The following is a 26,130-nucleotide window of genomic DNA, read 5'->3' as shown; positions in this document are numbered from 1 at the left end:
CTGCTGGTTGGTGACCTGCACACAGCAGGGGGTTGGAGCTGGATGAGCACTGTGCTCCTTTGCAACCCAGGCCATTCTAGGGTTCTATGATCACTCCTGGAACAGAAGTTACAAATCAGTTTGCATTTCCATACCCCACAGCAGGGCTGATGTTACCTCACCCCTCCAAACACAGCCAAGCCCCATCTCGTTCTTCAAAGGGAATGAGTTTCATGATGAGCCCAACAGCATTCCAACTCATATTGACTTTGAAGAAACAGCCTTTTTGGTCATAAACTTATTTTCTGAAGCATGAATCATCACATACACATTCAATGAAATATTAACTTGAATTTATTCTCTTGGATCTTATTAAGGTTTCATTAAACACAACAGAGCACTGACAAAATCCCTCGTGCTCAATAAGCAATGACAAGGTACAGTCTCCTTATGTTGTGGTATTGTTTTTTCCTTGTATAGTACTTACCCTACCCAGCAGCTTACAGTGAAATGCAAGTCCTAGAAAACCATCATCTGCAGCGTATGACAACAAGCAGTAATTATGTTCCACAGAAGGCAAAGGCATTGGTATATAAAGTTTTAATTAAAACAACAAAATGCATAGTGATGCTCTGCAGTGTACATGGGGATCCTACTATCAGTTGGACCGTGATAGAACAAGGGGGAATGGCTTTAAACGTAGACAGGGGAGGTTTAGGTTGGATATGAGGAGGAAGTTTTTCACCCAGAGGGTGGTGAGGCACTGTTACAGGTTGCCCAAGGAGGCTGTGGATGCCCCATCCCTGCAGGCATTCAAGGCCAGGCTGGATGTGGCTCTGGGCAGCCTGGGCTGCTGGTTGGTGACCTGCACACAGCAGGGGGTTGGAACTGGGTGAGCATTGTGGTCCTTTGCAACCCAGGCCATTCTATGGTTCTATGATCTCAAGAACTCACACCACAGTTCTGCTTTTACATCAGCAATGGATCCTCTGCACTGATGGTTCTTAATTAAAGGCCAATTTTCTTCCATGCAATGTGACCACACTGAGCAGTACAGAACTCCACGCTGAGTTCAAGGCTCAGGGCTAGTTTTAAAACAGCCGTATTACTGCTATCAAGATGTAGATTTTCATCTAAAAATTGTCACCTTGTCATATGCACGGCATCATCGTGTCAAATAAATACTCCCAAAGCACCCACTGCTGTGATTCCCATCACAGGGAGGAACAGTGAGAAAGGCAAGCATTCAGGAAAACAAAGACTTAATACAGTTCTGAAGCAACAGAATAAATATTTGCAAATGATGTGAAGATGAAAACGTTAAACAAGCAGTGACAAATTAATGACAAATAAATGAATACCAAAAATAAGTGTGGTTGCAAAGCTCCTGCAGTCTGACCCATCCAAGTCCCCAGGCGTGAGCAGGGCTGAGCACAGCACTATGCATCCTCCTCACCCACAAGCAGTGGCTCCACTTCCAGTGCCACCAAGGCATGTGATCTCTCTTTGTGCTGACCATACAGAAGGAACTGCACAGTCACCTGTTATTTTGGGGTAAGGAAGTAATTAACCAGGATACAGAGGCAGCACTTGCTTCCAATCAGAGATGAAATAAGCTGTGCAGAAGAGCAGCCCTCCATTTAGTGCTGGCACAGACTCAGCGTACCAGAGTCCGCAGAGGAAAGCTTAGAACTTATTCACATAGTGTGGAGTATTACTCATTTATCTAATCCTAACTGTGGAAGGTTCTACATTAGCAGATAAACTTCTCGATATCTTTCTTAATTCTCATTTTCATGCTGTACAGCAAAAAGTTCAGTCATTTTATCAATACTAAAAACAGGAAGATACAGGGGAAAAAAAATAAATCAAAATTCCAGATCCCCTTGGTTCTGTGGCTCAAATACAAGTGAAGACATTCATTAGTATCTCTTGCTTGCATGGGTCCTGAGTATGAGACTAATTAGAAGTGGAAGAGGAGCAATGTCCCCAATTGCCCTGTGCTCCTACAGCAAGGTGGGCAGGGAACCCCACTTCTGGATGATGGGAAGGAGGGGAAGCTGGTAAGACCTTCTTAGCAGCAGATCAGCAGGGCCTGATCAGAAAACAAGATGCTCGTTGTGCCCAAGGAGGCTGTGGATGCCCCATCCCTGCAGGCATTCAAGGCCAGGCTGGATGTGGCTCTGGGCAGCCTGGGCTGCTGGTTGGTGACCTGCACACAGCAGGGGGTTGGAACTGGATGAGCACTGTGCTCCTCTTCAACCCAGGCCATTCTGATTCTATGATGATTCCATGAGTCTCATTTCCCACAAAGTTCCACCTCATTTGGGATTTACAGGCACTGACAGCCTGACAACTCTAGGACTCAATATTTAATGCTGTTTTCAACACAGAATTGTGCAATTAGACGTGTTTATTTCTATTGTAAAACAGACCACTGGAAACGCTACTAATCTACAAAGAATTAACAAGCATGTACTTGGTCTTTTTCTTGATAGCTCCAGCTCTGAAACAACACTGCTGGCTTTCAGCAACCCAACCTTCAGATAAATGGGTATGTGCACCTGGAAAGGACAACAGGTCTCACTCCTTTTGCCAGATAGTTAAGCACCAACGTTGACACAAAACCCTTTGTTTTCTAATAGAGACACCATTTGTGAGATAAAGATAGAACACAAAGCTACCCAGCTATGTCTTTCCATAAGCGTTGGTGCTTTGTTTTGTTTTTTAAAGGGAAATTATCTTCAGAGAGGCCTGGAAAGAGGGGAAGTTGTCTACATCACAGGCAAAGCCCTAGTAATCGTCCTACTTTTTCCAAAGCTTTCCTGCATCCCACCTCTCTGGCCCCCCAGCTAAAGATTAGACAGGATTTCCTTCATAGACAGCAGATCAGCACTCTTTTTAAGTCTTTCTGAAGTTATTATTTGGGGAATCATCTTCTTAAGCTTAGCAAATTAGCTTTATAACATATATAGCTGCTGCTTACACTTCCTGCTTCTTTCTTTTCCTTTTCTTCTTTCTTTCTTTTTGCAAGTAGGCCTTATTGTACTCACAGCACAGCATCTCCCCAAGTCTTAATAGCTGCATGGGTAAGAAAGGATGCGGTGAACAGGGGATCACATTGCTGAAAACAGATGGTAGTCTGGGACAAGTCTGGACTGAAACACTATCACTGTTAGCCACCAAGCTGGCAACAGAGCTTTTAAGGAAGATAAGTTACAAACCAACCACGTGGAATTCACAAAAGAGTATTTCCAGAATCAGGCTTTTATGCACTCATCTGCTCACGTTTTTAAAATAAATGCTGGATTTGTAAAACAGCTTAATATGCAAAAACAGTCACTGCTCAAGTCTTTGACTTCCTGGGGGAAACCATATGGGCTAAGCATGCAGACAGCACCAAGTGGAGGAGACAACCAAACGGACTCCTCAGAGCGATGGGGGCGATGGCCACTGGGCTACGGTGTCAAATCTGCTGCACAAAACCTAAAGACAACTGAATGACAACTCAAATAACCTAACTGCATTGAGACAAAACACACGAGTGCAGAGAAGTACGTTTGGCTGGGAAAGTCTTGCTGAGGTCGGACTTACATTCTATGCACTGTGTAATTAAATTACAAAGTGTGATGTTTTGTAGGAGCATATAATGGATTCCAAGTGGCTGCCCTGCAATTCACAAAAGGTGCAAGATAACAGTCTGTATACAGCAGCCTGGCTCTGGCTGAATATACTTGGGCTATTTAGTAACAAGCCGGCTACACTTAATGAAAAGAAGCAGGTATGGAGGATTTGAACAGGGTTCTCTGACAATAGGATGCTGTCAAACAAACAAACAAACGCAAAAAACGTGGTAAAGGGCTTCACCTGAATCTAAGTACAAAGCAGAGTTGTTTGGTTCTGTTGGTAAAAGGAAGAAGGACGTAGGGTGAAAGAAGATACAGAAAAGGACCAAGTTTTCCAAAAACTTGCACTAAATTCAGGTCCGCTGCTTTCAGCAGCAGGCAGCACTGAGTGCCAAAGGGCAGCCTGGTCTGGTGGTTGGTGACCCTGCACACAGCAGGGGGTTGGAACTTGATGATCATTGTGGTCCTTTTCAAACCAGGCCATTCTGTGATTTTAGGATACGTTGAACTCAGTCCTTGCATATAAACAGACCATTAAGCACTCACGCACCTGAAGAGCTCTGATAAGGTCCAGCACAGACCCTAAGACAGGCCCCCATGCACCCAGTATCTCTTACAGACAAGGCACCCATTAATAAGCACACATTTACACCCTGGGCTTCGTGGCCTCTTGAGAAACTCCAATCAACTTCCAGTACAAAGCAGCAGTTGGAAGGAGACAATCACTGGAACAGGAAATCACGTCCGATTTATAATTCAAATTCCTCCTGTTACGAAACTCCTTTTAAAATTATAAAAATAAAAAAAAAAAAAAAAAGAGGACAATTCATACTTTACAAACAATTGGACATTCGCATTATTCACTGAAAATAACTGGCTGATTGTGCAACTCAACAAATCTAAGTTGGGATACCGAGGAAAAAGGATGACCACGTTATCCTGTTAAGCAAGCTGACACAACCCAGTGTAATCCTGTGCTAACCAACACTGCTCCTGCTGCCATCAGGAGTCCATTTCTTCCTAAAAATAGTCAACCCTGGCCACGTCAGATGGAAGCAGAAGAACGAACACTGCAGCAGACACAGAGTAAGTGAACCCTTAATCCTCCGCTGGACCTTGAGAAATGAGGCCTTGCTCTCCACCTAATGAAACTCTGCACACTGTGAGAATAAACCCCACTAGAATTGGACAGTGTCAGGAACTACTTCTCAAAACAGAGACTGCCACACAAATGGTCAATTATGAAACACCTCTCTTGTAGAAATTACAACCTTTTCACTTAATCCCTCTGCTTCCCAAAAGCCAAGCATCCCTGGTCTTTCTTTTCTGGTCCAACACGACACAGCATTCTGTTGGAATTTTGATTTTCTTCTTTGGCAAGAGACAGTAACGAAGCTCTCTTCTTTAAAAAGCATTTACTTCCATACCTCAGGGGGTTCTCAAAGCTGGAGGTCTGCTCTTGTTTTCTCTTGATTACAAACACTTTATACATTTTGAACTAACACTACATACACGACCAGATTTCTATAAGCTCCTCAACCTGATTTGGAAGCATCTGCTTTCAATACAATCTGAACTGGAAGGCTATTAGCAAGATTGGATTCAGCCTCCAATCAAGACAGAACTGAGAAATGAATGTCATGTGCACACTGGCACTGCAGTTGCAGGCTGGGCTCAGAGATGGGGGAGGTTTGTGGCCCACATAAAACTTTCTTTTCAGAGTACGTCACAGAAAAGCATCTCCAAACATGCACATAATGTACTGTAAGGGTTGTCCAGATCCAATTCTATTATTATTATTATTATTTTTTTTTTTTGTAAATAAACACAGGCAGTTTTGTGCTTCCATCTGGGGGTAGGGAGGGAGAAAAAGTAACTCCCTCATGTATGGAACAAAAGGTCTGAGCACTCTGAACAGCCACCAGGGCTAACGAGCAGCCCTGAACACCTATTGTCTGTATTGTCTCTACAGAGAAAACTAAAAAAAAAATCTCAAAACAGGCTGCTAACCACCATTTAGTCACACAAGCATTGTGTTCCCACAATGCAAACGTTTTTACTGTTTGAACTGCCCACTTAAACCATCCTGGCTCTAGATGCAAGAAGCACAGATGGCTGTTCTGAATGACAGCATGACTTCAGAGTCCACCCAAAGGGTCAGCTGTCCATCATTAGGCTAATTGGAGTGGCTTATGAAATTACTTTAATCAGGAAAAACAACCTCAGCGCCTGGGAATCCTAACTTCTTGAACTGCTCCAAGTCAATCTGGTGAAGAACTTCCTTTGAACATGGAACAGATTAACACAGCGTCCTTTAGCACCGCATGGTCTTGAAATTACTCTTCATTCTATCCCACTTCATACCTGGAGTTAACAGAGCTAAGAGCAAAGATGCTGAAAGACAGAACTTAACCTCTGCAATGCAGCTTTCCTGTACACCTTTCATATGAACTTAATATCATCAGTAAACACAGACAAGTCCAACCTGACAAACTCGAGCTCTAACAGGAAAAGGATACAAAAACATCCAGGAACAAAACTCCAAAGCTCCCGAGGAGCCATGGAAGATGGTGTAAAAAGTAGAGGGCCCGGACAGATCCAGCAGCAGGCATCTTTAGGACAAGGCTGAGGCCATACGTGCAGTTTCCCAGCATGGCCAATGCAAACAGCAGGTAAGAGGTGCCTTCTGTTGACTTTCTCTGAAACTAAAGACAAGGAGGTTTATACAGAAAACATGTTTTAAGATGCATCATAGTAAACATTTCTATATAACTCTGGCACTTTCTATTATCACACACTGAAAGATTTTTTTCAGTCGTTCCTCTCCATCTTTTCCTGAGCCCTCACAGCTCAGTATTTTCAGCACACACCACTGAAAGCAACTGAAATTGTTACAGCTCTTAGAAGCAGCTCTGCTTAACGTAGTTCTTATGTAGGTGCAAAGCAGCAAGGATAATCTGCTTCCAAATGATATTTAGTTCTTAGGCAATCTGCTTCTCTATCAGTGTGCACAGTAGAGCCCTTTGAAAAGGTTGTTGTATTCCAGCTGGAATGGAAAAGGTAAGGAAAGGGGAACGGGAATAAGCTTGGAAACGCACCAAACCTTCTTATAACCAACTAAAAGATCCATATGAATTTGATGACGTAAAACCTGCAGGATTTTTTCTTCTATAGCCTCTCATTTTTATTTATTTATTTTGTTTTAATATTGGCATGTTAAAAAAAGTCAGTAATGATATCTTTGAAGGGAAAAAAGAAGGGCTAAAGCTTTAAACTACTTTTCCTGTGATTTCAGTTTTTGATCCTGCAGTTGGTTTCTTACAGTCGAATTGTTTGGGGAAAAAAAATAAGGGAGGCATCAGTTGCTCATGAGAACAATCACACAAAGCACATTTCTGCTTATGTATCTCCTAAATCCAGCTGTAAACCTTCCTCTTTCCTGCCCAATCAATACCCTTCTACTGATTAAAGACCATCAACCCTTCTTTAACGTTTTAGACTGTCACAAAAGCCAGGGAGGCTTTCACACTTCGAGGCCAAATCTCAAGCAACGCAGAGCATTTGGTAAAATATACAAGTGTGCTCAGCCAAAAACAGACTTACGTTTTTGTACAGCTGAGGAAATCTACTTCCCAAGTAAAACACACAGGATATATAGCCACAAACGAAGCCTGACATTTCAATCATATCGAGAGAGTTCTGAAAAATAAAGGGACATGTATTTTGGCAAGAATGTTCTCAAGCATTTCAGAGACTTAAACTGAGAGCCCGCCGGCTGTTTTTTTGGACAGAACTTTCAAAGCAGCTCAAGGCTGCTCTTCAAATGACCAAAAAGGACGAGAAAGTGTTTCATCTTTATCTCACAACAATGCACAGTGCTGCGTCACGGCTGAGACCGAGATCAAAATCGGCACCAGGCTTCAGGACATAACCCTCGTATCAATCCAGTTCTTCTGCTAAAAAAGCCTGGGCACAGTAATTCAAGCCAAAACTGAAAACCCGTCGCTAGGGCCACTAAATTGTTAGTTTTCTCATTCTAGCTGTATTTTGAAAATAAGCTGCTTCCCTGCTGGGCAATGTTGCTGGATTACAATTATTTTACCGGCATTAACACGAAGGCCATCAAATTGCTAGAACAGCCTGTGAACTTTGCTGGTAAAGCGACAGCAGCAGCAGCAGGCACAATTGTAATTCCCCACTTGTTATTGATTGCACTTTTCACTACACAGTCTCTCCATGGATGCCTGCAGTACCCAACACAGGCAGAAAGACAACACGTGGACGTGTCATTTCACAAAGCAGCACATCCTAATAACCCAAGGGATAGAATGAGCCCGAAATACAGGGAGCTGCTATAAGAAGCTATTTTGCAGCTTATTTATTTTGGAATGTAGGGTACGTACTTAGAGATCCACACGGTGCCACATTTATGGCTTCTGAAGCATCGTTAAAAACATCACCCAAATTTCTTGAAAACTCAGAGCACACAATGTTTTCAAGACACTGAATTTGTCAGCTTCATTTCTTGGAATGGAAGCAGGTAAGCACTTACAATACTTCTTTCCATTGCTGAACTCTGGTCTTGCTTTCTGATAAACAGCTGGCAGGGTAAAACAACACACAGGGTTATGCACATCAAGATCCAGGTTATACAGAAATTCTTCAGCCTTCTGCTGCCTAGAATGATAAAAATGACAAACAAATGAGCTGGAAAATAACACCTGCTGTTAAGGTTATTTTTCATCCACAATACAAACATGTAAACGTCTCACTTCAGCCTAAGGATTCCACCTCCTTGGGCTCTGTCCCCAGCCCTGCTCATCACACACAGTGTCTACTGAAGCACTGCAGGAGCAGTGCAGGAGCATTCCTTTAACAGGCACTGCTCCTATGGTGACTGTCACCAGTGGAACAAACGGCTGTATGGCATCAGAAGCCTGCCCCATAGACCTGCAACCTGTATCACAGAGACAGGAATTACTACAGTGGTTTCACAGCCTGTGCTTGGATTGTGACCAACTCACAAAATGGACCAACTTGTCCATGGTCAGAGCTCTAAAACTGGGTATTGAGAGCTCTCTTGTACTGCTTTATTCACAAATACCATTCTTCCCTCTCCAGCTATGCAGAGTTGAGCTGAAGCAGGCAGGGGCAGTTATTAATGCACAAAATCCCATGTTTGTTTACAAGAGCAGGCAGTAGGAAGGAGGCATCTTCAGCACTGCCCTATCCTCAGGTTTATTATCAGCACCATATTGAAAGAATTGGATTTATCCTACTTAGTGTGCTGCGCAGGCATGTGCTTTCCTTCAGCTTTTTGTTACCCCTGCTACACCACGGGTTTCCTTTGCTTTTTTAAGACTGATGAGCTACTGTTTTTGATTGCATGTAACGTGCACAGAGCTTTCTGCCTTCTATTTCAATAGTCTGTTTGGTAGACTGAATATTACAACTACTGCCAGTGATTACAAAGCAACTCGAGTAATCTCGTTCCTCTTGAATGCCTTTAAATTGTATGCATTGAAACAGAGAGCATGAAGATGTCAAGTTATCTGATGATGTAAGCAAATGAAGTCCTGTTTTAATCAGCACAGAAGAAACTAACTGAACCACACAAAAAATAACACTTAATTTCAACTTCTCTGTATATTTAGATGTCTGTAAGTAGACAGTAAAACCATGGAGCAAATCATAATATGGGACCAGGTTCTGGCTTCATTTCTTGCCTATATAAACTGACTGTACTACATAGAAAGTATTGACAGATATTGAGTGGTTAAGAGGAGGGGAGAAAGGCAGAAGAAAAGAATTTTCACAAAAGGCTGAGAGAATTGGAAGAAATAGGCCTAACAACTCCAGCTGGAATCTGTGTACCCCATTTTTAGATAGGCTTTATTTAAACTCTGCAGAAAACAGCAAGGTGAAGAACCTGCGTTAAGGAAAATGTTTTCACTGTTAAAAAGCCTCACCTTTCATCATCTTCCAATTCTTGAGCTTGCAATAGGCAAATTGTGAAATCAAAATGATATCCATGTTAACGTAGGAGATGGCAGTGATAGTCTGAAAGAGAAGATACATTTGCTTGTTCAGTACACATAGCACAAAATACCATCAGAACTAAGTTGTGCTTCTTAATAATAACGTGCACAACAAATAGAAAGCCAGTGCCAAAAGAAGGAAGAAAAGCATTCAGAGGAACAACAAGTTGGACAGCAGCAGATCGATGCAGCGTAAAGAGTAAGAAAATGGAAGAGCTGAAAATAAGAGCAGCAGATAAGAAAGCTTCAGACACAAAGGACCTATCACTGACAACTACTGCTTCCTCCAGAGAAGCCCTCCCTTCACTGAAGAAACCGTAATTTTGGATTTGTAAGGGATTAACAGCTTCTGTGAACTGGTGTTTCTGTTATTAAACACTTCTCCTAAAATCAAATACACAAAAGGAAATATTAAGAGTAGTTGCAGCACGGTAGCTTAATCTATCAGAAGCTGAACAGCACAACTTGCATCCAGCCCTGTTTGCTCTGCAAACTTACTTTGAAAGAAAAATTTAACTGGGAGTTCCCCACTTCATCCCAGTAAGTCTCTCGTAATGCTGACTGCAGAAGCGAAATGGTTCCTGCCACACATAATGGTATCAAAGTAAACATCTGAGAAATTCTGACCTTTTTTTCTTTATGGATAGTAGATCAGTAAGCAGAATGTAAAACTATTTTCTGCCGTGGTGCCTACTGGACTGTGATTATTACAGCATCCTAGAGTTTAAAGAGACATTCTGAAAAGGATATATCAGAAAGTAGAAATATCAACAGATTACCTGAATTGGCAGTTGATTTGTTAAATAGCAGCCTATCAGATTTGTGACATCTCCAGCCATCCAACACAGCAGAAAGCCCAAAGACAGTGCTTGGTCCACCTTTCCATCCCGACAGGCAACGTGAATTTGACTGGCACAAATTCCAGAATTGGGACACACTGTTAGCCAAAAATGCCTCTGACAAGTTGTAACATACAATTTTCGAAGTCTGAGTAAGGAAAGAATAACAACAGAACTACAAGAGACCCATCAGAGCAACACCCACTGACACTCAGAAGGAAAACTCAAGTGTCATCAGTGCTGACCGTGTTACATCTTCATTACTGCTTGCATGAACTTCTGTGTGTGCTATGTGTGTGTGTTCTGCAGTGAAATATCAGTCTGGACACCAAAACTATGCCTTCATCGCTTCGCACTCATCAGCTGGAAATACCAGCCTTTGAAATCCTGAAACAGGAAACGCTTTTAACAGAAGGCCTAAGAACGAACAAAGCTTCTGTGAGAGCTGACAACAACACTTAAGCCTCGAAATTGAAGAACTGTTCTTCAAATTCACAATGGGAGCTATGAAGCAATCCCAAATTTCAGTCCATTAGACACGTCTTGATGAATCACACAGTGGCTAACGTGACACTCTGAATGTAAAGCCTCCTTTCAACTCATATTTCAAAAGCTCTACAGCTTACTGAGCGTGTTCTGATTTTGATTTCCATCAGCCTTTCATTAGTTCAGTAAATTATATTCCTGTTATGAGGACAATCCTATTTTGTTTTGGGCACTTTCACCTCCAAGCAGCATTTCTACTTTCCTTTTGCCATCTCCTACCTTCACACTGGAAATCCAAACCCAGTACCAGTTCTCCCAACAGCAATTGGTTTTGCACTACCAAAGCAGTAACTTGTGTTCCTGACTTGGTCTTAGTCTGAATTTCACTGGCAGGACCCAGCTCAACAGCACTGGTAACACGGCATGTGGTTTACATACACAGTGAGCCAGTCTCTGCAGCAAGCATGCTGTGTGCACACATCTCAGAGTGGAGAAGATAAGGGAGAAGAGGTGATTTATTCTCATTTTCTCTAAGTGGCAGAGATTAGTGTCAAGTCAGTACAACAGAACAGTACATCAAGCTCATTTGTCAACCACCAAATATTGTTCTAAACATGAACAACATGCTTCTCCGGCATAATATATCTGTATTATGCAGAGAAACATATCCAAGATAAACTTAAAAAAAGGCAGCTTGTGAAAAAGGCTTCAGGCAAGATTACTCATGTTTCAATCTAAGGGCTGCCAAAGACTTGAAACTTACGGTAGTGCAGCAAACAGAAAGCAGACAATGGAAGTCAGTCCTGCGACAACGCTGCAGTACTCCCATGCATTCTCCACACATTCTTCCAGAAGATGCCAAATCCACGGTGTGCCATTTATACACAGACTCCTATTCTCTACTGCAGAGATATTGAAAGCATACGCATGCAGCTGGGAAGCCATCACTTCTGGACTGAGGCTCAGTTTCAGAAGTTTATTTCTGCCTCCATTTTTACCCCATGCAAATCCGCAAATCCTTTTACCAAAGCTGAATATCTGCTGTGAAAACCCTCTGCATGCAGACGGATGCTTGAGATCACAGTTATTTCCAATCTCATAAACAAACCTGCCAAATTCAACGAAACAAATACAGCCAGTGTGAATATGATGTTAACCATAAGATGCTTGCTCTTATTTATTGCTTACAGAAAAGATGTCGGACTTCCAAGAAAGAAGAGATGCTTTGTGGTCCATCACATTCATTAATGCCTGACAACTATTTGCAACGCTCTGGATTTATACCACTGCACCACTTTAATCTGAGCTCACGTTAGGCAGAGATTGCCAGTTACGCTCAGGGCTCAGAAAACTGCTACAGGGTAAAGTAAACAAAAAACAAGATTTGTGCTTATATCAAAACTCTGATTTCCATGTTTAGCATTATTCCAGTGAAGTAAGGATGCTCTCTTTAATGAACACTCCACCCTCTCCTTGCCCAAGGAGGCTGTGGATGCCCCATCCCTGCAGGCATTCAAGGCCAGGCTGGATGTGGCTCTGGGCAGCCTGGGCTGCTGGTTGGTGACCTGCACACAGCAGGGGTTGGAACTGATGAGCACTGTGCTCCTTTGCAACCCAGGCCATTCTAGGATTCTGTGATTCTATGATTCACACTTACAAAACACAAACGCGGTGTTGAGTTGCAGGTAATTCACTTCCAGCTAATGTTATGAAAAGGAAATCCCTTAATGCTCAGATTGCAGACAAGCTCTTATGCCTGCCTGCATCTAAGTAGCCCATCAGACCAGTTAGGGATCCAGTACCCTGCCAGACAGCTGAGGAAATTGGGAAAGTATTTACTATGTAAACATTCACAAAGTAAATAAAGGTAATCCCAGCCCGAACCCACTCCCAAAAAGTCCCCAAACAACAAGAAAATGAAAGGACTCACTTGGCTAGACAGTGAGAAATTGGCTTTTTTCCTTCTCTTTTCAGACTTCAGGTATCTGCAGCGCTCAGTGCTGGAACAAGTTTTCTGCAGAAGCTGGCTGCCTCTCAAGGGAACTATCATCATGGGACCTAAACCACACAGACAATAAAAACAAACACGTTTTCATATGCTGAGAATTCACCTGTAGGAGATATTCAGCTCATGCTGGGCTTTGCAGTCATCTTTGCAAATAATTTTTAAAGTTCAAAATTATCTGTGAGCAGCATTGCAGGTAAGCTTCCCATTCTGGCACCCTGCAGCTGAACAGGGTGTCAGCATCCACTCAGAAGGCAGAAGCATCAGAGCACACATACTGCTGGGCAGGCCTTATGCCATGAACTGTCAACCATCTGTAAGCACTGAGACACAAACCACACGTCTTATTAGATACCACTGCACTTCAACTTCATCCCAAGTGTCCATTTCAATATATCCAAAATATAGGAGACCAAAAACAAAAGAAAGAAAACCAAGGTTGAACGTGGTATTTAAAACTACACCTGAGTATCTTCATTCTAGCTTGATTAGTGCATACAAAAACTCAAAGAACATGGACTGTGGGCTAAGAAGAGCAATGTGGCAATTCGGGCTCAGTCACCTGAACTCCTGCTGCTCTCTGCTCCAAAACTCTACAGCTAGGATAGGAAACAGAACACTTTGAGAGGCAGTGGGAGCTGGGACCCAGCCAGGCCACCACTGCTTCCCAGATGGGCACTCCTTGCATCTCCCTTTTTGGCCTCATTAACACTAACTGCTTTAATTTTGGCTGTTGTTCTTAAAACTTCAGTGTCCCAAAAAAGAGCACTATCACCCAAACAAAGAATCCAACCCCAGCTCAGAACAACTGGATGCTGTAAACCTCAATGTGTCTGACACAAACCTGAAGTCCTCCTCCACTGCTGGAAGGGAAAGGCAATGTGGTCAGTATTGTTGGCAGCTCCAGTTAGTTTACATCTGGACTAGGTGTGCCAGACCAAGAGACCCACATCATTTGGAACTGACACACTGCATATCTATGCTCACAGTGCAAAAGTAGCACGGTGTTTGAGCAGAACCAATGCGAATGGATCCTCCTTCACTTCAGTTCTTCCTCAACATTTAAACAAGACCGACCACCTCTCTTCTGTCGCATGAAATGCTTTCCGCCTGCAAACAGAATGAGATTGGTACAATGTTTCTCTCCTTTCAGTCGATGAGAAAGGAAAACAACACAAAAGGGTGAGTTACGTTTCTATAATAATTCTGGGCCTTAACAATCCCCTGCCTGCAACTTCACCCTAACACCTAATGGCTGAGAAGTGAAATCCCCCTCATTAAGCCCAGCCCCACAGCACCAAGAGGTCCAGCCATCCCTGGGCCCATGGCACAGCCAACTGCTGCAGGATCACAGGATCACAGAATGGCCTGGGTTGAAGAGGACCACAGTGTTCATCCAGCTCCAACCCCCTGCTGTGTGCAGGGTCACCAACCAGCAGCCCAGGCTGCCCAGAGCCACATCCAGCCTGGCCTTGAATGCCTGCAGGGATGGGGCATCCACAGCCTCTTTGGGCAACCTGTTCCAGTGCCTCACCACCCTCAGGACGTCACACTGTGAGCAGTGCTGCAGACTCTGGGACAGCCTGGAACTCGGAGGGATGCTCGTTCATTTGTGTGCTACTCATAGAATGGGTTGGGTTGGAACCTTCAGGATCGCGCAGCTCCAACCCGCTGCTGCAGGCAGGGACGCCTCCCCCTGCCCCAGGTTACTCACAGCCCCATCCAGCATGGCCTGGCTGTTTAATTATTCCTGGGGGATAAGAATTAGAACCAAGACGGAGCCTAGAGGGTATTTCCGAGCTCCTGGGAGCGCTCCCAGCCCGAAACCCTCCCGCCGCTCCCGGCTGCCAGCTGCTTTCCCACCTCGAACGCCTCCTCCCGAGGGCTGAGGACGGCCGGACCGCACCCAGCGCGGATCCCGAGAACGCTTCTCACTCACTGAAGAAAAGAAAACGAGAAGCAGATATCAAGAAGAGCCGTTCCAAAGAGGAGGCACCTCCCAGCGCATCCAGCGCAGCTCCGTCCGGGGAGAGGGGCGGCGGGGGGAGCGGAGCTGCGCGGAGGGGCTGCCCGGCCATGGCGGCTCCCGCTCGGCACCGAGGAGGGAAGCGAGCATGCGAGCGCGGCACATACCGACCTGCCCTGAGCTGCTGCTGCTGCTCCTTGTTGCTTGCTGCTGCCGCTGCTGCTCCGCCGGCCCAAACCCTGCGGGGAAAAAGGGTTGGAAATCCCCGCACCGCACTCCACCGCCCTGCGCCCTTACGGAGCCGCCCGCACGCCCCGCCCTCAGCGCCGCAGCGGTGGGAGCGGAGCGCCCTCTGCAGGCGGCACGGGGAGGCGCTGCGTGGTTCAAGCTGGGGAAGACCTCCGCCACCCCCGAGTCCCGGCCAGGCGCCCTGCCCGCTGAGCGCGACCCTCTCGGAGCGGTCGCTCGACAGCCGGGGGGTTGTTTGGGCTGTGCTCCTGTTTGTACGGGCTGAGCCCGTGCCGGAGCTCCTGGGCGTCTAAAAAGTGGGGGAAATCCGCATTGGAGCCGCGGAAGTGCCAGCTGCAGGCCTGGCAGCAGCGCCTGCTGCGTGGCAGTAATCATGGAATTGTAGGGGTTGGCGTGGACTTTTGGGGATCATTCAGTCCACCAGATATGGCAGCAGAGCACAGCTGGAAGGGCCTGTATACTCCCCATTGAATTCCAAAATCTGGGCTTGTGGTGCCCAGGCTGTACATCCATTGGACTTCTGACACAGATTTCCAGCTCTCAGACCGTGCTGTTGAAAGCCCTGTGTGTAGATGTAAAAGTGAGATTAAATAAATAACGATGACATTCATAATCCTAATAGATATGGCACCCAAAAAAAGGCTCCGTCAAGGGAAGAACAACTTTTTTTGGCTGATATCCATGTCAGCCCTTCTACTCCAAAGAATCTGTACAGCTGTATTAACCAGTAATATCTTTGCAGTGCCCCTGGACCTGCTGGTGCTGCCAGCACTGCCCGTTCACTTCATTGGTAACAGCAATTAAGGATCCAAGAAAGGAAGCAATCTAATGAACAGTCCTGGGGTCTTTGTGGGATATGTACTTTCAAGCATGAATATTTTAAAGTATTTTGATAGGAAGGAATGTTGTATAATTTACTGAATTTTTAATACAATTTTACTTCTATTCTCATTGTTTCTGTAGTTACTGCTGTCTAGCTAATTAACACAGGGTTGGGAGGATGATTAAAGCAAAGCTCAGTGTCTGCATTGTGCTGGTTTAATTGCTGCTCAAACCATGGCTCCGTGTTGGCTTTGGCAGCTGAGCAGTGCTTGCCTGGCACTGAGGAAGTCCCATTTGTGTCCATGAGGCTCATCTGCTGCTGAGTGGTGAAGGCGTGCAGCTTTGTGCATGTCTGCAGTAGGACACGGGCTTGGGGAAGAGATGGATTCTGTTCCACGCCTCAAAAGCTTTTGGCTGAGATGTCCGCATGGCATCGGTTATGACAGGGTGGGATGGCCGGGGTCTGCTGTGCTTCACAGAATTGTTAAGGCTGGAAAAGAGCTCTAAGGTCAGCAAGTCCAACCCAACCTCACCGTGTCCACTGACCACATCCCTCCTTCGTGCTCCTCAGCCCACAGCTGGCGCTGAAAGGGCACAGGGAGCAGCAGGGCTCAGGCCTGGTGCCACCTGGGGAAAGGCATTCTCCATGCAAGGAACCCACACAGCGTGTACCCCAAAAGCTGGGTGTGAGCCTGGGGCTGTGCAAGGGCAGCAAGTGCAGAGATCACACGGGTGGATGGAGAGGGTAAAATAACAACACTGTGAGAGGAGCACGGCGCTGGGAAAGGTTTGTGCCAAGGTCCTGAGAGCACTAGCAGGCCTCGAGGGACCTGAGCAGTGAAAAAGTGAATAAAGATAGGACAATGTACTGATAGACAGGCAATTATCCCATAAATGTAAACTACGCAGAAGAGATATGTACAGCATTATATATTTATGGATACAATTTTGTTCTACTGACACATAACAAAATGAATAATACATTAGCCAGAGAACTTGTCATTAAGTGGATTTCTTTGTTGCCTTGCCATTAAAATAAAGTCTTTGGTCTGTATATGTGTGTGACATTAATCCCTTTCTCAGTGTACAGCCTGGCGTGAGTGAAGGTACTCCAAGACTGTAAATTTGAACTAGATCTTGTAATTTTTAAGGTGAAATGATTCTAATGAAATTGAAGATATTCAGGAAGGTTGCACAGATCTCTTCTGTTGATGAGATGTGAGAAACGAACTTTCAGTGTAACTGTACAAGACAAATGAGAACCCAGAGCTTCAGGAATGGGGGCAGGAAAAGCTGAGGCTGCTGAGCAGCTGCAGGGGGTGTTTGGTCCACCAGAGACATTTGAGAGAGCAAAAATCATAGAATCATAGAATCACCAAGGTTGGAAAAGACCTAAAAGATCATCCAGTCCAACCGTTCACCCATTTCCAATAGCTCCCACTAAACCATGTCCCTCAACACAACATCCAAATCAGGCTGGGTAACAAAGCAGCAATCTTTTGTCATCTGTAACGGAATTGGAAGGAGTGTTTTGCTACCAGGCAGTTCCTAATTATGAGGTGTTGAAGCACTTCTCTCAGGGAAGCAAGAACAGAACAGAAAATATTGGGTGTGCCTAGACCTGATGGCTCCTGCTCAACATAATGAGGTGGCTTACCTCACCTCTTGAGGCCTTTCCAACCCTACATGTACATGGTTTCATGCTCAATCCACACAGAGACATTCCTCTGCAAATCTGGCTAACAAAATTATGTTTGGGAAAGCAATTCACATAGGCATACCAGCGGTGGTATTAATTAATTTAAATAACCTCTCCCTTGAGGTTATTGTTGACTGGTTTCCCTGAGTTACAAAACAACTGCGGCTGCTTAGCTCTGATGCCGTTACTGCCATTAGAGCTCCTGATGGAAGCACTGTTCCATATGTCCCTGTTTTTCAAAGCACTGTGCTCATCTGTGAGGTATAGAATTAGCAGAGGTAAGCTTCTGAAGCACCCTGAGCAGATGTTTCAGTACTGTTTAAATACTGACTCTTACTGTGGCATCTGCCCAGTGCCAAGAGGAGGAGCTGCTCACAGGAAAGGCAGGAGCTCATTGCACCAAGGCATGCTGTGTTCCTTGAAGGTTAGCTTAAATGCCTGTAGCAACTTTAAATGTGCATCTATGGCACAGATGAGCTATCAGCCTGAGAGGATAATCACTGTTAGCTATAAGGTGAATGAGGGTTGTAAGGATGCTGTGCAGGTGCAGATCCATCTCGGTTCCAGGCGCTGTATCTCTGCAGCAGACATGCCCTGATCATGAGCTCTTAACTCGAGGCAGCTGAGGACAGCATGTCCTCCTGCTTTCTTATCACTAATACCTTTACTGCCTGCTTCTAGGGCTCTTTTAAAGGCCTCTGGCTCTCTACCAGAAACAAAGCATGAGTGCCTATTGAAACAGTCCATTGTAGTCAGGCAGAATTTCTTCTCTGTGGGAGCAGCTGCTTTTGCTCTCTTTAGGTAAGTTTTCCTGAACTTCTTCTCCAAGGGTTGCTTGGGCCACCATCAATAGTTTGATTCATTTTCTTGGCTACCTTTAGGAAGACCTTTGCTTAAGCCAACTGTAGATTTCCATCCTTTCAGGTGGGAACGTAGGGAAAAGAATGTGGAAGTGAAAAATGCAGCAGCAGCAGAAGTGTTAAAGGACTTCTCAGCTTGCAGGGCTCATAGTGCAGTGGCACTGCTCCAGCACTGCATGTGCTGCCTGGTGCAGTGTATAAAACTCAGCAGTGGAGTTATGTGGCTCAATTAACACGGTTCATAAACTGTGCAGCTCAATCAAGAAAGCCATGTATGTGGGAACAATGTGAGTGTAAATAGATGCCTGAAGTAGAAGATGCAGTTCAAGTGGAAAATGATGCAGGCAGGTAATGAAAGTACATTAATTGACTAGCAGAATGTGAATGTGGGAGGGTGAGTGCATGTATGTATGGATGGAATTTGATAGAAGTATTAGGTTGATGCCTACCTTTATTTAGCAGGAGAGTTTTCAACCCTGAACGTTCCACTTTGGTGTAATTGCATCCTTTTGTGCTCTGATTATTGGGCTGTAGCATTCAGAATGGCCCAGAAATACTTCTCATAAACCAGTCCAGCTTACACCAACGATTGCTTCATAAATGCCTGCATCATTATTCACTCCTTTATCTGGGACAGCAAACAGGGAGAAGGAAACTTGAGGAAATACCTGCTGGGGAACAAAGGTATAAAATCTTCTAATAAGAGTTGCTTAGTTAAGGTCAGTATGCTTTTTATTGGCTCTTTCTTACTCCTGGGGAGAAATGTTTCTTCCTCAGAGGACATCTGTGGGGTTTTTTCCATGGGCCTTTTATGTCATTGGTTTGCTGGTGCGTGTGGATTTTTATGAATACTCTAAATTAAAGAGACTCCAGCTTGACTGTGAAATTAATAGAGCTATCAAAAAAACCACTGTCATTATACAACAATTGTTAATTATTTACAAGCAAACTTCTGCAAGAACAGTATTGTAGCTGTCAGCATCGTAGTTATTAAAATTAAACTGCTTTGTCTGAGTAGAAGATAGCATGACTCATTTAGGCTAAGTGCTATGAATATGAAATATTCTGTTTCTCTTCACCAATTAGTCAGGGGGAGAACAATAGCATCTTTCTTTCCTAACAAGAAGTTTATTTAAAGAAGTCTAGCAAAATACATTATTGTCAGGGCTTTGTTCAAGAAGGACACAAATTAATCACAGCTATTATGAGGGTTCAATGCAAGCTTTTTCTAGGATGGGAAGAACTCTTTTCATAAACTCAATTCTCCTTTCCCAGATGGCAAAATGGATGTGAAAACTTCTTGCTTTATTGCAGCACGTTGCTTAATATGTGCGTTATGTGCTTTGGAGTCGTGGGTTGCTCAGATGCTCTTTGCTGTCTCTAATTTCATCTGTCTTTCCAAGCATATTCCGGTTCAGTGGTAATTTGTGCTCTTTGTGTAGTGGGTTATTTGTTTTATAAACAGCAAGAGGGAAGTCAAGGAGCTTTCAAGAGGGCTGCAGTGGGTGGCTTGGGTCAGGATCCTGCTAGATTCCATTCTGTGCCATCTTGCATCAGCGAAAGTTTCCTCATCTTGGCGGTATTAATGGTGCATAGCAATGAGCCCATTAGTGGAAAAGGAGAAGAATTAAGGTATGAATATGTCAGGGTTGTAAAGGGTGAGGTTAGCGTGGCAAAGCTCTGCAGCAAATAGACAGATTGGAAGGGATTGAAGCCCGTAGCTGGGGAAGTGCCACATCGCTCTGTCTTTCCCCACAGTAACACCATCAGTCTTCTTTTCAAAGCTCGTTTGGGTCTCTCACACTCGATCTTTCCTTTGCCTTGCATTCCCCAGCCTGCTGTCTTTGCTGGTTTTGTTTCTGCTGCAGATGATTCTGGGAGCAGAGAACACTCACTGCAGAGGAAGATGTATTCTGTGTGGGACCCCTCACTGCTGTGCACCTCTCAACACTGAGAATGGATGGTCTGAGAAGAGGATCAACGCTCATCCTTTTCACATAAGCCTTCCTGGACTGTGATCAGCTGTGACTGCAGTTTGAGTAAGCATAAAACCAGCTTGTGCTTCTGCTTTCCTTCTGAATAAAAATTGAAGAGGTTGTTCAATGCTGGGGGGTGTGTTACTTTGGTTGTTATGAGAATCATAGCATGGCCTGGGTTGCAAAGGCCCACAGTGCTCATCCAGTTCCAACCCCCTGCTGTGTGCAGGTCGTCAACCAGCAGCCCAGGCTGCCCAGAGCCACATCCAGCCTGGCCTTGAATGCCTGCAGGGATGGGGCGTCCACAGCCTCCTTGGGCAACCTGTTCCAGCCTCACCACCCTCTGTATGGAAAAACTTTCTCCTAATATCCAACCTAAACCTCCCCTGTTGCAGTTTAAAACCATTCCCCCTTGTCCTATCGCCATCCACTCTTGTCAATAGTTGTAATTCCTCCCGTTTATACGTTCCTTTCAAATATTGAAAGGCCACAATGAGGTCTCCCCACAGCTTTCTCTTCTCCAAGCTAAACAATCCCAGTTCTCTCAACCTTTCTTCATAGGAGAGGTGCTCCAGCCCTCTGAAGTTGAAAGTGGGTTTGCAGTGAGTGAAGGAATCAACCCATTAGTTCACACTGTGCTGAGACTTGAATTGAATTGGATGCAGAAGTAAAATCCAAGGTCCTCTTTTACACTCTTCTAGGCCTAGAGACAAGAAGAAATGTGCTTCATGTGCACGCTGGCTTAGAGGGAAGATGTGGAGAATATGCAATCACATTCTTCTACATAATCTCTTAGCATTGTTAAAGGCATGTTGTGTTCACCCACCATTAAGTTTTGATTTGGTTGTGGAGATAATGCTGGAACGATCTGGAGGGGAAAAAAAAAAGCTGTTCTGAGCACATTTACTGTTAAAATTGAAAACTTCTATGACTGAATGCTTCTTCTGTGGAAAAGAGTTCTTTTATCTATGATTTCTAAATTCTCACTGTGCTGTAAAGGGACAAAAGCCCTAAGAAGAATGGTGCAAGAGTGCCTCCTCCTTCTGTTTGGGCAGGCTGTCTCTTTTCTTCCAGTAGCTGGCTAGGAGTGCCTGACCTTACCCTTTGCTGCACCAAGTTGGCTCATTTCTTATTGCTTTGGCTGTTATTAGAATAATGTCAGTGCTGGGACAACCCAGTGTGGGTTTGCTCCTGTGTTCTGCCAGGGGAGGGCATTGCCCTGCGTTGGTTCTGCGCTACGTGTAGGGTAGGATTTAGTTACTGCTGATTTGTTGGAAATCTGAAATTTACTTATTGAGAGAAGGTTAAGGGGAAGAGTATCTAGATATGCTTAAAGTGGAGGGAAAGCACGTTTTCTTGTGTACAAAATGCTGCCAGAGTGATTTAGATGTGATTCCTCCAGAGCAGCTGGCAAGCTGTAGTGCTTGGGTAGGTCCTGGGCACTGCTCTCACATGGGTGGCTTTGTCTGCAGTGCTGGGGGTGGGTGTGATGCACCCAATGCCACCTGAAGGGATGCATTTCCTACCAGGTGCCCTGCTTCTTCCCGAATTTTCTTTGGCTGGTGTCCTTCCAAAGACACCAAACAAGGCCGACCTTCCCACTGGCTCCTGACAAGAGGCCCCATAACTTACATTAACTTCTGCAATTTCCTCGTTGCTCTTAGCAGGTTATTAATTAACTGAATGTAACCACTGGCTGTTGATAAATCCTCCTAACTAATTCCAATTCCATATCAAAGCTCTGAGCATTTTTACTCAAGCTGCTGCAGCAGTTAATCTTTGTGAAGAATTGGTTCTGATCTGTTTTTGAGTTCTGGAGTTGGGGAAAACGGAGAGAAGATATTTGTTTGCTTGATTCCACATGACAACTCCAGGGTAACTGAATAGACTGTACGGTTGGTTTGACAAGGCTGCGCCCGCGCCAGCAGCCTCACATACCAGAGACCGGGGGATGGAAGGGGAACTGACAGCCCTAATGGATTTTATCAGAATTTCTCTAAAGACCGACAATTTGCCTTCAATTATTAATGTTTTTCCGAGGTTTCTCTTCTGAGAGGTATGAATAACTAACTTAAATATGCATTCATGAAACGTTTTCAATAATGAATAAATTGCTGCGTGGAAAGAAGTTGAGCAGCACATCCAAATATTAAATAATGGAAGAGATGTCTGAGAGTTTATGAAATGTGGTATTTAATAGTGCGGCTGTTACTGGGATTTCTGTGAATGCAAAGCTGTGGTTATTGCGTGCATAACTGTATTGCAGTAATGTTTGTGCAAAACGGGTTGTAAGTGAGCTTAGAGTTTCCTCGAGAGAGGAAAAAGCAGTGCCTGCGTGTCGTGGTGTGCCATGCTCTGTGTGTTAGTCCTACAGTGACAGTGGTTCATTTTGGGCTGTGAATGCGTTTTGCTTTCCCCCTCACTCTCAGAAGGCATTCTGCCTCTGTTATTGTCTCACATTGGGGAACTTTGGGAATGCAGATGGGGAAAGGTGTTTGCCGCGTTGATTCACGCACTGAAGAGAAATCAGAGTGGATTGCTCTGTGCCTGGGAGGAACTTCAGGGCAGGTGGTGGTTGTTCAGTGACTGCAGGAGAGCTTAAGGGACAGGGATTGTGAATCCCTTCCTTGCTCTGCTCCTGCTTTCATTTCCAGAAGGGAATTCAGAGAGCCTTGAGCTGCTGCCTCCCTCAGATGCAGAAAATTGTCTCCATGGTGCATAAGTTCCCAAGTAGACACGTAAAAAGAAGTATAGGTGTTTTTGTGCAGTTAGCAAGTGTTTGCACAAGTGTGAGTTAATGAGCATGTAGGTGCATTCTTTCCACTCTGCATCAGTTTTGTTCTTGCACCCAAAGTTTCATCCAAGATCTGTGAGGTCTGCCTTGCTGAAAGCAGCACCTGACCAATAAATAAATCCTCCCTGTTCAGTCTGTTTATCACAGGAGAGAATATTTGCATGCCTAGGAGTGCTGCACGAGGATGGGCTGCTGCCCAACAGCTGCTCTGTTAGAAGAGATGCATCTCAAAGCATGCTGCCTCCCCTTCTTTTACAGTTGCTTCCTTTTTCATTAAAGCTGGATGTCTGGGACAACTCACAGCTCCCCAGCCTGCAACAAGGCAGGAAAAAAGAAATCAAGCATAGTGTAATTAGTAGACTTTGTGATTCCTTGTTTCATCATCTGGTGCAGCTCAGCCTCCACAGGATTTCCATGCGGCATGAAGTGTGGAAACCTGTCATGGCAGCAAAAAGCAGAGGGGCTTCCAGCAAACAATGGTGGTCTTGTGGAAAGAGTTTAAATGCATGCAGCCGACCCCATGGGAACTGCTGTGCTCTGTTCACCCTGTGTGGAAATGATGCTCTTTCAAAATCATCTTTAATCCTTCTCTTTCACTGAAAAATGTGAGAACTTTATTTAAAGTTTGAGTGCTTTTTTTTTAGGAAGTTCAATGTGTTTCCAATGCAAAAATAAACTGAATTATTGGTGTAGCGCACAGGGGAGAGGAGTTGTCCAAAATATCTTGCTATATTCTGTCCCTAAATTATGTGTGTGAATATTGGGAAAGTTTCAGGCCAAAAATTAACAGGAAATGTATCCAGGCCTTATTTTTTTTTCCTGCATGGATGCACGTGGAGAAGGAAATATCCATCAGTCCTGGAAGTAGTGGTTCTGTAACTGAGACATACAGGAAAAATCTATTCTGTGGAATAAGGAGTGAGCTGAGGAGAAGAATTTCAAGAGAAGGGAATGCTGTTGTATATACAGAATGGAAGTCTGCTTTGACAGTGATTGCAGTCCACCTCCTGTTCACAGAGAAGTGAAATAAAACGAAATATGCACTAGTTGAAATCATTTGTCCCCACCCCCAGAGAGAATGGAAATAGAAACCTCTCTTTGTTCCATCCGTGTGTGTGAACAACATCAAACTCCTGCAGAGTTCACTAGATCTGTGGTCCCATTTGAGTGGACTTTGGGTTTTGCTTCATACTTATTTCTTAAAGTAAGACCATATCCTAAATACTAACCCCAGTGAGTCTTACTCCTGGTGGTATCATGCAGAATATATTTTACTGTCTGCACACAGACTGCTGAAAAGGCACCGAGTTACTGATACTGGTTTGCTTTTGCATCTTTCATCCAAGGCATCCCAAGCACTTTGTGCCACCTGGTCTGCAGAGCGTGGCAGCACATCTGTGAGGTAAGGACATCAATTCTATCGATGTATTTCTTTATATTTAATGGATAGAAAGGGTGAAGCATTAGGTTGTGATGTGCCTGGGATTGCTAAGGGCCAGCAAGGCTGCTGGCCTCCCAGCCCTGTGATGGATGTCCCTTTCTTCAGGGAAAATCCTGAGAGCACCTTCCTCTCGTGTATGTTGCTTCGTGTACAGTGAATCAAAAATACCACAGCACAACTCTTGCCCTTTTATTTTTAGTGGAATAGCACAGTTTAATTGTATTTTGTCCTTCTAATGTCCTTCTGCGAAACCCAAATTTCTGATGAAATTCAAGGCTCAGCTTTTTTGCTTAGAGTTCAATTGGCTCTCGGATGCCCTTAGGTCCAAATGTCATTTCATGTGGAATTTTTGTTGTTAATCTTCTATTATTGGGTGAATTATTTTGCAAACAGACCGATTCAATTGCTTTAAGCTCTGAACCTGTCAGGCTAGCTTTTATTCTGAATGCTTCTGATAAGGAACTTTGGTAAGAATGCTGTGCCTCCAGCAAGTTACCAGGCTCACCTTGGTGGGGAGCAGCTTCAAGGTCCCTGGGAACTCTCAGTTTGTTAAGAAAAGAGAATCTAGGTGCAGAAAAATCCCCTTCCAAGTTTTGCTTCTGATGTGGGAGTGCACCCCAAAAGAGTGGAATGCCCTGTATTATGTGCTGAGTCTCACTTTTTGCATAGTGATGACCTGAAGGCTGCGATGAGAGCCAAAGTCAGCGCTTTGTTCCCATGTTGTGACCACACGAAGGGGCAGATCCCTGCTGCTAACCCTGCAGACTCTGAGCTGATGGGGATCTGTGTGGGAGTCGGGAACTTTGGCAGCATCTTCGACCTTTTTCCTCTTGATGGAGTGCATGGTGCCCGTCTCAGATGCTGCCCTGACAGAGATGTCTGTCTGTCTGTCTGAACAAGATGATGCTGATAGGTGATGGGAAGTCAAGCTGATGAGGCACCTCACAAACCATGCTCTGAGTTTAGTAGTCCAACAGGCCTCTTTCTTAGAACCCAAACGAAACAACAAAATGCTTTACAAGACGTGTTGTGTGTATAACAGCAGCAGGTAAGGTGTCATCTGCAGAAGGCCAAGGAGGGGCGGCCGTGTTTCAGTGTTGCAGCTCAAAGAAAAGATTCAATGGGTCTCCATTCCTGAATTTTAATAATTCTGTGAGCAGATTTCGTTGTGCTACTTCTGAATGCAGCGTTAGAAGCCAAAGCAAACTTCAGACCCTCTTTTATATTCATGGGAAGTGTTATAGAATGACAGCATTTTTTCTTTGGAAAGACAATCTCCTGTGCAGCAAAGGAAAAGAACAAGTGAACAAACGGTGCGAGCTTACCGAGGGCTTTTTTACCTTCTTCCCA

At 44.5% G+C, this 26,130-nt stretch overlaps 2 protein-coding genes across 10 annotated transcripts in view; one reads left to right on the top strand and one right to left on the bottom strand.

Moving 5' to 3' along the window:
* Positions 1 to 315: 315 nt before the first annotated feature.
* LOC125697678 (lysosomal amino acid transporter 1 homolog) lies at positions 316 to 12,922 on the bottom strand. Its single transcript, XM_048955178.1, has 9 exons — positions 12,899 to 12,922; positions 11,994 to 12,076; positions 11,732 to 11,870; positions 10,423 to 10,552; positions 9,575 to 9,665; positions 8,158 to 8,282; positions 7,209 to 7,304; positions 6,125 to 6,310; positions 316 to 1,520 (listed from the first exon to the last, which is right to left on the bottom strand). Exons 4-9 carry the CDS (start codon positions 10,480 to 10,482, stop codon positions 1,419 to 1,421), a joined length of 660 nt encoding a protein of 219 aa, XP_048811135.1. The 5' UTR covers positions 10,483 to 10,552; positions 11,732 to 11,870; positions 11,994 to 12,076; positions 12,899 to 12,922; the 3' UTR covers positions 316 to 1,418.
* Positions 12,923 to 18,399: 5,477 nt separating this feature from the next.
* The window catches only part of VEPH1 (ventricular zone expressed PH domain containing 1), a 58,858-nt gene continuing 51,127 nt past the window's right edge, over positions 18,400 to 26,130 (top strand). For 6 of the 9 annotated variants that reach the window (XM_048954738.1, XM_048954742.1, XM_048954745.1 and 3 more), the window contains exons 1-2: positions 22,261 to 22,601; positions 24,686 to 24,741. The gene's annotated coding sequence lies outside the window, so the exon portion shown is untranslated. Of the gene's footprint in view, positions 18,511 to 19,031; positions 19,289 to 20,437; positions 20,609 to 22,259; positions 22,602 to 24,685; positions 24,742 to 26,130 lie in introns of those variants that run through there. The other 3 variants (XM_048954739.1, XM_048954740.1, XM_048954748.1) reach the window with 3 other exon arrangements.

The sequence above is a fragment of the Lagopus muta genome, chromosome 9 (genome assembly GCF_023343835.1).
Source record: "Lagopus muta isolate bLagMut1 chromosome 9, bLagMut1 primary, whole genome shotgun sequence".
NCBI classification, from domain to species: domain Eukaryota; kingdom Metazoa; phylum Chordata; class Aves; order Galliformes; family Phasianidae; genus Lagopus; species Lagopus muta.
This window is presented reverse-complemented; position numbering and strand designations above follow the sequence as displayed.